Source organism: Elephas maximus, chromosome 21 (assembly GCF_024166365.1).
Source record: "Elephas maximus indicus isolate mEleMax1 chromosome 21, mEleMax1 primary haplotype, whole genome shotgun sequence".
Lineage (NCBI taxonomy): Eukaryota > Metazoa > Chordata > Mammalia > Proboscidea > Elephantidae > Elephas > Elephas maximus.
This window is the reverse complement of record NC_064839.1, coordinates 64,251,509-64,264,313: the sequence shown is the minus strand read 5'-3', so window position 1 is coordinate 64,264,313 and position 12,805 is coordinate 64,251,509. Positions and strand designations below refer to the sequence as shown.

Here is a 12,805-nt window from a genome sequence, read left to right as displayed (position 1 = left end):
TACAGCCTGGAAACCCTATGAGGCAGCTCTATTCTGTCCTATAGGATTGTTATGAGTTGGAATAGGTTTGATTGGCAACGGGTCCCCTGCTCCAATGGGTAATTTATAAAACAACCATCTCGTAAAATACTCAGATTCAATAGTGTTATAAACGGTCGTATTGCATGTTCTCTTTCCCTAATAATAACTAGATGATACAGTTATTTTAAAAGTACTGATAGTTCAAAACAATTCAATTCCCTCCCTCCCTTCCTCCCTTCATTCCTTCCCTCCTTTCTTTTTTGCTTTTTAGAATTAAAACAACATACATTGTTTTTAGAGAAAATGACACAGTTTATTTTGCGTGAAATACCCAAAGCTCGGTAAGTACTGACGTACTGTTGAAATAAAAAGAAAAAAAAAAAAAACTTTGAAATTTTATGCTCTGTGTGTCCACATATCTATAAACTGATATGCGTATAAATGATTGCTCAACACTGTCATTTGGAACAACTCGATGGTGGTGGAATAGCCGTCTTCGTCCAATAGTTGTCAGTAGCTGTCATTGAACGGATTGTTTCCCAAAGCCATTAGATTTATGGAACGGGGAAATTGTGTTATGTATATGTATTTGTGTCCAGAATAACAGGCTTTGGAATCAGATATTCCTGAGTTCAAATCCTGGCTCTGCCATTTAGTGTTAGATAAGTTGATTTGCCTTTCTGTGCCTGATTGTCTTTATGATGATATAGTAACCGTACTGCCACCTTCTTATGAAGGATAGCTGTAATGCTTAAAAAAAAGGAGGCTATATTTGAAAAGGCACAGCAGATCACCTGACATGAAGTAACTACTCAACAAATAGCTATTGATAATAATAATAACAATAATAATCCTGTCAACCACAGCATCTTTGTGGAAACGGCAGTCTGTATGTGATCTTTAACTGTTTGATTTTTATTTTAGGTATTCCAGTTTATTAAATGATTTTGTTGAATCTAATTATTTTGTGATTGATGGGGATTCGTTGCTTGTTACATGCCTGTGTGACAAATCGTTCAAGCAGGGGCAGGATCTGCACTTCTTCTATCTGGTTGAATGCTATCTTGTGGATCTTATGAGTAACGGAGCACAGTTTGCCATAGTTTTCTTCAAGGTAATATATGGTGTCTGATGTCATTTTAGTCATTTAAAAATAAAACCTACTTTAAAAGCTACCTTTCTTAAAATAAAATCATTGTAGAAAATATAGGGAACGCAGATTAGCAGAAGAAAAACATCACTTATAATCTCACTACTCAGAGTTTTCAACGTTTTATTATGAAATTTTTCAAACGTAGAAAAGTTGAAAGACCATGCAAGGAATATACATATCCCCACCATCTAAATTCTGTAATTACATTTTATTATACTTGCTTTTTCATGTATCTATAAATATACCCAGCCTCTATTCATCAATCCATATTGTTTTCAGTGCATTTCAAAGTAATTTGCAGACATTACATTTTACTCTTAAACATTTCAGCTTAACTAGGGTTCAATGTTATTTTACGGGTTTTTTTTTAAAGAAAATTTTACAGGAGATGAATCATACAAATCTTAAGTGTACCATTCAACAGATTTTGACATAGGCACTGCAAAGAGCTTTGCCAAATGCATGACTGTGTAGCTCCCAGTCTTATCAAGATATTGAACATGACCATCACTTTAGCGTGTCGTCTATGCTTCTCCTCAGTCCATCCTATCTCCCCAATCCAGAAGCAACCAATGTTTAGATTTTTCCCTACCACATATTAGTTTTGCCTGTTCTAGAACTTCTAATAAATGGAATTGTAGAGTATGAACTCTTTGTGTAAGTCTCTTCCACTCAGCATATTTTGAGATTCATTCTTTTTGTTGTGTTTATCAGTACTTTGTTACTTGTAATTGTTGGATAGTATTCCATTGTATGGAGTTCTGGTGGCTCAGTGGTTAAGAGCTTGTCTGCTAACCAAAAGGTTGGCAGTTCGAATCCACCAGCCTTTCCTTGGAAACCGTAGCAGGCCATTCTACTCTGTCCTATAGGGGTCACTATGAGTCAGAATCGACTTAATGGCAATGGGTTCAGTTTTTTTCTTTTTTAATTGTATACATGTGCTACGGTTTATCCATTCTCCAGTTGAAGGGCACGTAGGTTCTTTCCATGTTTTGTTTATTATGAATAAAGCTACTATAAGCACTCACTTGCAAGTCTGGGAGGACGTAGGTTCTGGTGCTCTACATACTTGCCAACATTTGCATTTGGTCAGTTTAGCCATTCTGGTGGGTGCGTAGTACGTTAGTGTGGTTTACATCAGCATTTTCATAATAATTAATGATGTTGACCACTTTTTCAAGGGCTTGTAGTCTATCTATTTATCTTCCCTTATGTAGTATCAGCTCAAATCTTTTGCCCATGTTTATTGGATTCTTTATCTTTTTATTGATTTGTAGGAGTTCTTAATATACCCTGGATTCGGTCACTTGTCATATGCATATATTGCAAATATGTTTTACAAGTCTGTGCCTTGCCTCTTTATTTTCTCAATGCTGTCTTTGGATGATCAGCCATTTTTATTTTGATGAAGTCTAATTTGCCGTTAATTTATGGTTATTGTTCCCTGTATCCTGCTTAAGAAATCATTGCTTATCCCTTAGTCATAAAGATATTTTCCTGTATTATTTCCAGAAATTTTATAGATTTAACTTTTGCATTTGGGTAAATTTGTGTGTGTGTGGTATATAAGGTAGGAATTGAGATTCCATTGTTTCAGCACGAATTGATGAAAAGATTTTTCTTCCTCCGCTGGTGTCTTTGTCAAAAATCAAATGACCATTTCTGGGCTCTTTTTTTTAAGAGTCAGAATTGACTTGATGGCACTGGGTTTTTTTTTTTTTTGGTTATTTCCTCAAAAGATTTAACAATTTTTATATCACTACCACAATGTTCTGATTATTTTAACTTTACAATAAGTCTTAGAAAAACTTTCTTTTTTGTTCAGCTTTGCTATTTTAGGTTCTTTGCATCTCCATATAAATTTTAAAATCAGTTTGCCAATTTCTATAAATAAATTTGGTGAAATTATATTCAATATACATCAAATCTGTAGATCAATATAGAGTCTTTCAATTTCTGGACCTAGTATATATATTTATTTACATATTCTCTAATTTCTTGTGGCAACATTTTGTAGTTTTCAATGGAGGGTTTGCACATTTTTTGTTAAATATGTATCTAAATATTTCATGTATTTGATACTATTGTGAATTGAAGTTTTAAAAGTTAGTTTTCTTTTTACTGCTATTAGTAGATTGAAATGCAGATAGTTCTTGCATATTGACCTAGTATTCTGCAATCTTACTAAATCCACATATTAATTTTAGTAGCTCTTTTGTAGATTCCTTAGAAGTTTGTACAAGTCTAATAAATAAAGACAGTTTTGTTTCCACTTTTTCAATTTTATTTCTTTTTTCTTGCCTTTCGTAGTGACTGGTAACTTCAGTAAAATGTTGAAGTGGAGTGACTGGGCTTTTTTACCTTATTCTTGATCTTAGAGGGACAGTGTTCAGTATTTCACCTTTAGCTCTAATATTAGCTGTGACTATTTGCATCAGATTGAGGAAATTCCTTGGTATCACTAGTTTTCTGAGAATTTTTATCATTAATGAGCATTAATTTTTAAAAAAATGCTTTTTCTACATCTGTTGAAATTACCCGAGCCCTGGTAGTTCAGTGGTGAAGTGCTGGGCTGCTAACCAAAAGTCAGCAGTTCAAACCTACCAGCTGCTCTGTGGGAGAAGGACGTGGCAGTCTGCTTCCATAAAGATCAAATCTGTTGTGGTCCAGTCAATTCCCACTCACAGCAGCCCTATAGGACAGAGTATAACTGCCCATGGGTTTCCAAGGAGCAACTGGTGAATTCAAACTGCTGATGTTTTGGTTAGCAGCAGAGCTCTTAACCACTGTGCCACCAGGGCCCCCCATAAAGATTATAGCCTTGGAAACTTGATAGGGTAGTTCTACCTTGTTGCTATGAGTCGGAATTGACTCCACGGCAATGGTTTTATTGAAATGATCACATGACTTTTCTCCTTTATTTTAATTTGGTGATTTATGTTGATTGATTTTTGAATACTAATTTAACCTATAATTCCAGAGTATGCCCAAATTGGTCATGATATATATTCTTTTTTATGTATTGCTGGATTTGATTCCCTAATATTTTGCTACACTTTTTTTTTTTTGGTATCTGTATTCATGAGGGATATTGACCTGTAATTTTTTTTGTAATGTCTTCATCTGGTTTTGATGTCAGGGTTATGCTGACCTAATAAAATGTTTTGAGAACTGGTTCCTCCGTCTTTACTTTCTGATTGATGTTGTTATTTCCCACGTAGATGAATTTGATAAAATTTTCCAGTGAAACCATCTAGGTCTGGAGTTTTCTTTGTGTGAATATTTTTGATAACAAATTCAATTGCTTTAATAGATTTAGGGCTATTTAGACTTTTTATTTTGTCTTGTGTTGGTTTTGTTAGTTGTATATGTCGTGGACTTTGTCCATTTTATTTTAAGTTGTCTAATATTTTTTTAATATTTTGGCATAAAATTGTTTATAATATTCTCTTATTTTTTTTAACATTTGGAAATTTGTAGTGATGTTTCCTCTTTTACTCAGATTATTAATCTATGTGTTGTCTCATATTCTTGATTACTCTAGTTAAAGGTTTATCAATGTCATTGATTTTTTTCAGACCTAGATTTTTATTTACTTTATTTGTCTTATTTTATTTATTTATTGTCTATATTGTTTTTTTCTATTTCATTGATTCTTACCCCATCTGTATTCATTCATTTGCTCCCCTTCTCTTGTTTCTGTTTTCTCTCTTCTTTCTTCCTTTCCTCCCTTCTTCCCTCCCTCCTTTTCTCTCTCCTTCCTATCATCCTTCCCCTTCTTCCTTTTCTAACTTCTTATATTGTTACCTTAAGTTAAGATCTTTCCTCTCTTCTATTATGAACATTAAAAATTTCATTCTAAGCACTACTTTTGCTGCATCCCATCAATTTGTGTCTTTTTTTTTTTTTTTTACTATTTAACTGGAAATATTTTCTAACACCTTTGTGAATTCCTCTTTGACCAATATATTACTTAGAAATGTGTTGTTTTAGTTTGCAAATACTTTTTTTTTCCTAGCTATATTTGATTTCTAATTTAATATCATTGTGGTCAGAGAAAATATTTATTTAAAATTTCAGTTATTTTGAATGTATTGTGACTCATTTTATGGCCTGTTTTGACTACTGCATTATGTGTCTTTGAAAAGAATATATATTCTGCAATCCTTATTCAAATCCTTATGTGTAGTGTTATATATAAATGTCATTAAATCAAAGTGATTGATAGCTAAAATTAGTTTTCATTTTTGACGATGGATGTTTATCTTAAGGGCACCCAGAAACATGAAGTAGGACAGGAAATTCATCAGTAGCCTCTTTGCTCTATGGATTCCCATCCTTAAACTCTAGGAAGCACTGTAGGATTCAAAACTCAGCATGAATTTTACTTACAGTCCAGTAGAATGGCAAATTCAAGGGAGACACCATCCTTTTTGTTGAGTTTATGTTGAGTATCTCTGACAGCATAATATATTCGGTTTTTTAAAAAAAATACAAATTGAATGGATTACAGTTTTAACAAATCCCAATTCAAAAACAGAAGGGTGTGATCACCCTCTGTCTCTATCCTACTCCACATAAGCAATCATTATTTTACTCTTAAGGATTCTGATATCTGTCCATTCAATCTTTACAGTATTTTAGTTTAACATTACTGAAGGGGTAAGTATTGTTCTGATTTACACAAACAGAAGATTCAGGGTTCTTGTTTACTATTTATAATCTAGTTTAACCCCCCAAAAAACCAAAGCCATTGCTGTCAATTCCGACTCATAGTGACCCTATAGGACAGAGTAGAACTGCCCCATAGGGCTTCCAAGGCTGTAAATCTTCACGGAAGCAGACTGCCCATCTTTCTCCTGCAGAGTGGTTGGTGGATTTGAACTGCTGACCTTTTGGTTAGCAGCTGAGTGCTTTAACCATTGCACCACCACAAGGGTTCCTATAATCTAGTTTACTTTATTAAAAATGGAAATTTTAACCTGCTGAGAAAAGACTTATTTGTTTAAGGAGGAGGCATAGTGACCTGGAACATTTTTATCTACCAGTTGTGATCCATGTCATCTTTCTAATTCAGGTGAAATATACCCATCCATTTGCTACCTTGACCCCTTTTGAAAGTGTAGGGTGAAGGAATGAGAAGGTGGAAGTTGAAAGTGGTAGGAACTCTAAGTAGTGTCAAAAACAAAACGAAACAAAAAACAAAACCAAACCCATTGGCATCAAGTCAATTCCAACCCATAGTGACCCTAGAGGGCAGAATAGAACTGCCCCAGAGGATTTTCAAGGAAAGCTGGTGGGTTCGAACTGCCAACCTTTTGGTTAGCGGCCATATCACTTCACCACTGTGCCACCAGAGCTCCCTAACCAGTGTACGCCTGCTTAAAAGTGGACAATCTGTTTAAATCCAAATTTTGACCTATGAAAGGAGAGACTACAGTTTGCAAGCCTAGGCCCTGACTATATTTCAGAACAAAACAACTGGTCTACATGTAGTTTGATCCTATATCCCCCTGTACTCTAACCAACAAAATTAACAAACCCCTAAATGAAAAAATTTGAAATAATGTAATTTGTTTTTTCCTCACAGGATGCTGAATGTGCCTATTTTCCTTTTCCTGAACTTCTTCCATTGAGAACGGCTTTAATTCTCCACCTTCAACGCAATACTAACCTTGATGTACAGACGGAGATTTCTGGATGCTTATCCCTAGAGTGGGGACTTTTCTTGGAAGAGCGTCACCCATACTTCTTGATAGTTTCAGACGAAGGCCTGAATGATCTACAAACGCACCTTTTTAACTTTTTAATTATACACTCCTGGGGAATGGGAGTCCATGTTGTGCTTTCATCAGGGCAGGAATCTGATAGTCTCAGATTTTATGCATATGTTATGCAGAGCAAGCAGAGAAACCAAAAGTTTTCTCAGGAGGTAATTTACATTAATAAATCTCATTTGTTTTTTTGTCCTGAAATTTTTCTTTTTTAATTCTCAAAATGACTTAACTCTATTCTTTCCATGCTATTTCTGGAACTTATAGTCTCAGAAAAAGTGATAAATTTAACAGCACTAAAATGATTACAGTAGCTATATATTGAACACTTATAATGTGCTAGGTTCTTTCAATGAATCATCTCAAGTCTCGTAGTAATCCTATGAGGTAGATGGTAGCGCACAGATCTTCATCTGTAAAATAAAAGCTGGAGAGGTGAAGTCACTTGCTGAGAGTCGTATTAGTGAATGGTTGCCAATGCATTTCAATAGAAAGAGTGTGACTCTGGCTTCTGTGGATTGATCACTAGGGGCTCTTACCTTTGAAAATAGTGGAAAGCTCACAATGTATTTAATTGGGGCCAAGTTTAGAGGTCCACGTCTCTAAGATGAAAACCCTGGTGGTGTAGTGGATAAAAGTTTGGCTGCTAAGCAAGAGGTCAGCAGTTTGAATCCACCAGGTGCTCCTTGGAAACCCTATGGGACAGTTCTACTCCATCCTGTAGGGTCTCTCTGAGTTGGAATTAACTCCATGGCAACTGGTTTCATTTTTTTTTTTTTGTATCTAAGACAGGCTAGTGAAACAATGCTAACGCAGAGGCCTTTAATGGGGAGTAAATGAAAAAGGTTAATAAAGAAGGAAATAAGTATGATGCTTTTACTTCTTCACATTAAGTCACCATTTCTGTAGGATTTTCAAGGCATTTTAGAATTTTAATTCCACAATTTTCTCAGCATATTGGTATATTTGGTATACGTTTTATACAGCAACTGGTGTGTAAAACTTTGGGAGTCTGAAATGTGTTAACGATTTTATGAGTAAGTCTAGTATTTATTTTAATTTTCACATTTTAAAATGAATTCTGGTGGTGGATGTTATTCAATATTTCATCAGAAATGATCTTTCAATTCAATTTATATTTTAGCTGACTTGTCGCAAATCCTCATCTTTTTGTAAATGTGACACCACAATTGTTTGAGTTTGAAAATCATCTTCTAAATGTGCTGTATGGCAATAAAAAACAATGAAAACTCATTTTTCAGAAACACCCCTCCTGACAATTGGAAGCATACAGACGACAGTCATGCTTTTAGAGTGGTCCTTTTGCTTTCATAGTATTTCTATAACAATATTTTCCAGTATTTTTGCCGAAGCTGGAGAATTCACTTTCACGTTGGGGGAGGTACTGCTCTCGGTAAATCTCTGTTTTGTGTGAGAAATACCAGCCTCTGCCTTTTAGGAATGCAGTACTAGTACCCTGTTTGGTCTCTCTTAAGAATATATGTATTTTTTTGCTTTTCGATAGACGATTTTATTTTCCATCAAGTTATCTTCTAATTCATTGACTGTAATCACCTTCCTAAAAGAAGTGATTTTTGGACTGTTCAAATCAGTTTCTGAATGAACACTAAAATGGCATTATATGTTGAAATTGTTGAGGTTGGATGACGGATGCATGAAGGGGGGTTATGCTATTTTCTCTGATTTTCTATACTTTTGAAAACTTCTTAATAACAAGAAAATGCATTGTACCCCTCAATAAAATTTAAGTAGGCAAAGAGGAAATATTAATGTTTATCATAGCTTAAATAAAATTGTCCTCAAGACACATGAGTGTGATTTTACTTTAAGGTACATTGTAACATATATAGAATTCAAATATCTCCTTTTTTTTTTTGTAGTTGGGAAAAATGGTAATTCATTTAAAGTGCTTTATATAATTGTCTCTCTTTTACAGAATCAAGAGATGATTCAGAGTGCTTATAAAAGCCTGATACAATGCTTGGAAGAAAACAAAATGGTGGCATTAACACCTCACTTTGGACATTTAAGTTGGGGCGATATGGTGGAAGAGGTACTGAAACGTTTATTTAAGTAAAAGTTTGAAAGAATTTGATAAGTCAGAAGCTATTTGTGAGTAGTCTAGGGCTTTAGACTAGGTTAGACTGCCTGAATAGATAAGTAATATCTGAATCTTAGAATATCACGCTCTTAATTTAGCTTGAATTGATCAGATGACATACACCATACCAAAAAACCAAACCAAACCCAGTGCTGTCGAGTCGATTCCGACTCATAGCGACCCTGTAGGACAGTGTAGAATTGCCCCATGGGGTTTCCAAGGAGTGCCTGGCAGATTTGAACTACCAACCTCTTGGTCAGCAGCCGTAGCACTTAACCACTACGCTACCAGGGTTTCCGACATACACCATATAATGTTCATTTCCGGCAACCATATTTTAAGACATCTGCCATATAAACAGCCAAAATGAGAAATTAGTTATACCTTAAATCTAATTTCCTTAATACGTTTTCAAACAATGCTTTGCAATACTGCTTCCTCTGATGGGCAGTCTCTAAAAGCAGTCTTTTTATGCTTTATTCTTATTTGTAAATATTTAAAGATGATGCATCAGGAAGTTGAATACATAGAGAAGTAAGGAATATTCATCATTTACACTACTTGGAGTTTTTTTTCAGGAATTTAATGCCATATTTTTGCATAGTTGAGGACATATTGTATATACGTTTAACACACACTTCATTAGAGTTATCACATGAACATGATCTTACGGTATTAAGAATTTTTCTTAAGTTTAATATTTAATTTCCCTAATGCTAGACATTTAAATAACTTCAAAATGTTGGCTGCTATAAATAACCCTGTGATGAACATTTTGAGCTATACATCTTTTGTTCACATTTTGGATTATTATTTCTATACGCAGAATTCCCAGAACTTGAATCAAAATTAGATCAAGAGGCATTGAGACGTTCAATGATACTGATATATATTGCCAAATAGCTTTGCAGAATTCTGTATCTACCTGTATTTTCACTTGAATATATAAAAGAAATGATTCATCACACAATTTTTAATGTGTTTTTTTTTAAATAATTTGATGTTTTGATATTTAAAACACCATCGAATTACCCTTTTAACATATATTTCTTTGATTGTTAGTAATAATATTTTTATCATTAATTTGTATTTCTTGGTGAATTGTTCTGTTCATGCTTTGCTAAAGTCATGTATTTCTTGCTGAGTTACTTGAGTACTTTCCGTGTTCAGGTTTACAGTGAATCTCTGGCATATCGATTTTATTAATTTTCAGTTTTTTATCATTAAAATGATTATAAATTTTCAAACATAAATACTTAGAGTTCTATATAGTTAAATCTATATATATTTTTTCCTATGGTTTCTTCTGTCAGTAACATTTCTGAGTAAAAAAAAAAATTTTATGAATAATTTGACAGTTGAAAAATTTTCCTTCTCTGGCAGGCATGTAAGACTTTGTCTCTGCTTAAGCAACTCTGGCCACAAGGATCTGATATCCGGAGTGTTCTCTGTGTTACTTTATGTTCATTGTCCTTGAGAATGTACCATTGCTTCTTAGAAAACAAAAAGAATACGGCCTCTGGTCAGGAAACTGACGTTCATCAGGTGTGGTTGGTATAACTTCTTTTGGGCTGAACCTGGGTTTTCGATTTTGAAATGCTCTTGGCTTCTGACTACCATTTTCCTCACTGGGCGTTTAGCCTCCCCGCCTAATTTATATGTATTGATTAACAAAAAAGGGAAATATTAGAATCTATTAATAAGAAAACAGTGTGCTATATAACTTAGTATTTTCCTTAGAAAATAATGCACAGGAAGTTTTATCTGGTGTTTCACCTAGTACTTATTCAACCTAGTTCTTCAAATCATTAGAGAAAGGAAGAAGAAATGCAGCAAATTTGGAGGGGGGGGCCTACTATGTTTAGGGATCTTTAAGTACTTTCCAGCAACTTTTCAGTATAGGCATTATTGCTCTCTTCTGCCAAATTCGGGACACTGAGACTCAGACTTCAGTGACATACCTAAAGTTACCTGGCAAAAGGCAACCTGGGTTTTTACCAGGATGGTTGGCCTGGTTCTGCTATACACACACACACACACACACACAGAATTTTATATGCAGTCTGGATATTGCTGTATTCTAAGCTAAATAACCCATTCTAAGAAAAAAAGGAAATATGACTGCACAGGATTCAATGAATTAGTATGTGAGAGGATTGTCAATTTTTAAAATCGATCAGTGTGTATTCACTGAGTAGTTATTCTTGGTAATATGCTATGCACTTTGGAGAGAGAGAAGCAATAGACATAGTACCTACCAAAACTGGTCATAAATTTCTTGGAAGGCAATTTTGATTTTTCTTTGAAACTGCTAGAGGAACCGCAGATTTATATACCCAACTGCCTACTCAACATTTTTGGCTGTGTAGTAGACATCTCACATTTAACACACCTGGAACCAAATCCCTCCCTCCAACATTCATCTTTTTCATTTTTCCCCATCTCAGCAAGTGACAGCACCATCCTTCTAGTTAAAAAAAAAAACAAAAAACCCAGTGCTTTCTAGTTACTCAAGCAAAAAAAAAAAGGGGGGGGGGCGGCTATTAACCGTTGGGACATACCACAGAGAGCACAGTGTGGAGGACAGGAGAACCGCAGCGAGCTGTAAGCTTTTGGCAATTCTTTCTTCTTTCCTTTATTTAGATTTACCCTCTCTAGCTTTAATTTTACTGAGAGTGTATATCGATTTATTCATTCACCTAATTTTTACTGATTGGCTAATATGTGACAGAGGCACTGGTAGTTCAATGGTAGAATTCTCATGCCCCGTGCGGGAGAGCTGGTTCAATTCTTAGCCAGTGCACGTCGTGTGCAGCCACCACCCATCAGTTAGTGGTAGCTTGTTGTTGTGAAACAGGTTTTAGCAGAGCTTCCAGACTAAGAAAGACTAGAAAGAACAGCCTGGCAATCTACTTCTGAAAATGTAACAGTGAAAGTGCTATGAATTACAATGATCCATCTGCAAAGATCAACAAAGACAACAAACCAAAGGCCAAACTGACAAAAGAAAAACAGGAGAGGAAGCAAATAACTGAAAAAGAAATGAGATGGGAGACATTATAACAAGCCCAACTGAAATAACAAGGATCATAGCAGAATATTATGAAAAACTGTACTCCAACAAATCTGAGAACCTAGAGGAAATTGATGAATTTCTAGAAACACACTACCTACCTAAACTTACATAAACATTCAGAGAAGAGCTCACACCAGTACTACTCAAACTGTTTCAGAGCATAAAAAAGGAAGGAATATTCCCAAATTCATACTATGAACCCAGCATAGCCCTGCTACTAAAGTCAGGCAAAGACACCACAAAAAAAGATATCATAGACCAATATCTCTCTTGAATATAGATGCAAAAACTCTCAAAAAAATTCTAGCTAATAGAACTCAGCATCATTAAAAAAAAAAAAAAAAAGATACACCATGACCAAGTGGAATTCATACCAGGTATGCAAAGATAGTTCAACATTAGAAAAGCGATCAATGTAATCCATCACATAAACAGAAAAAAAGAAAAGAATCACAGGATTATCTCAATTGACACAGAAAAAGCATTTGATGAAGTCCAATACCCATTCTTGGTAAAAACTCTCAATAAAATAGGAAATACAAGGGAAATTCCTCAGCCTAATAAAGGGCATCTATTTTTATCATCAGCTGATCTTTGACAAAGGACCAAAATCCTTGGAAACTCTGTGGGGCAGTTCTATTCTGTCTTACAGGGTCGCT

The 12,805-nt window shown here is 34.8% G+C and overlaps 1 protein-coding gene across 1 annotated transcript in view; it reads left to right on the top strand.

Annotated features, from left to right (window-relative positions):
• LOC126065112 (probable ATP-dependent RNA helicase DDX60-like) overlaps positions 1 to 12,805 on the top strand; it is a 146,456-nt gene that overhangs the window by 13,577 nt on the left and 120,074 nt on the right. The window contains 5 exon segments of the mRNA XM_049864801.1: positions 293 to 362; positions 946 to 1,135; positions 6,765 to 7,106; positions 8,906 to 9,022; positions 10,454 to 10,615. Coding sequence (XP_049720758.1) covers positions 293 to 362; positions 946 to 1,135; positions 6,765 to 7,106; positions 8,906 to 9,022; positions 10,454 to 10,615 — 881 coding nt within the window.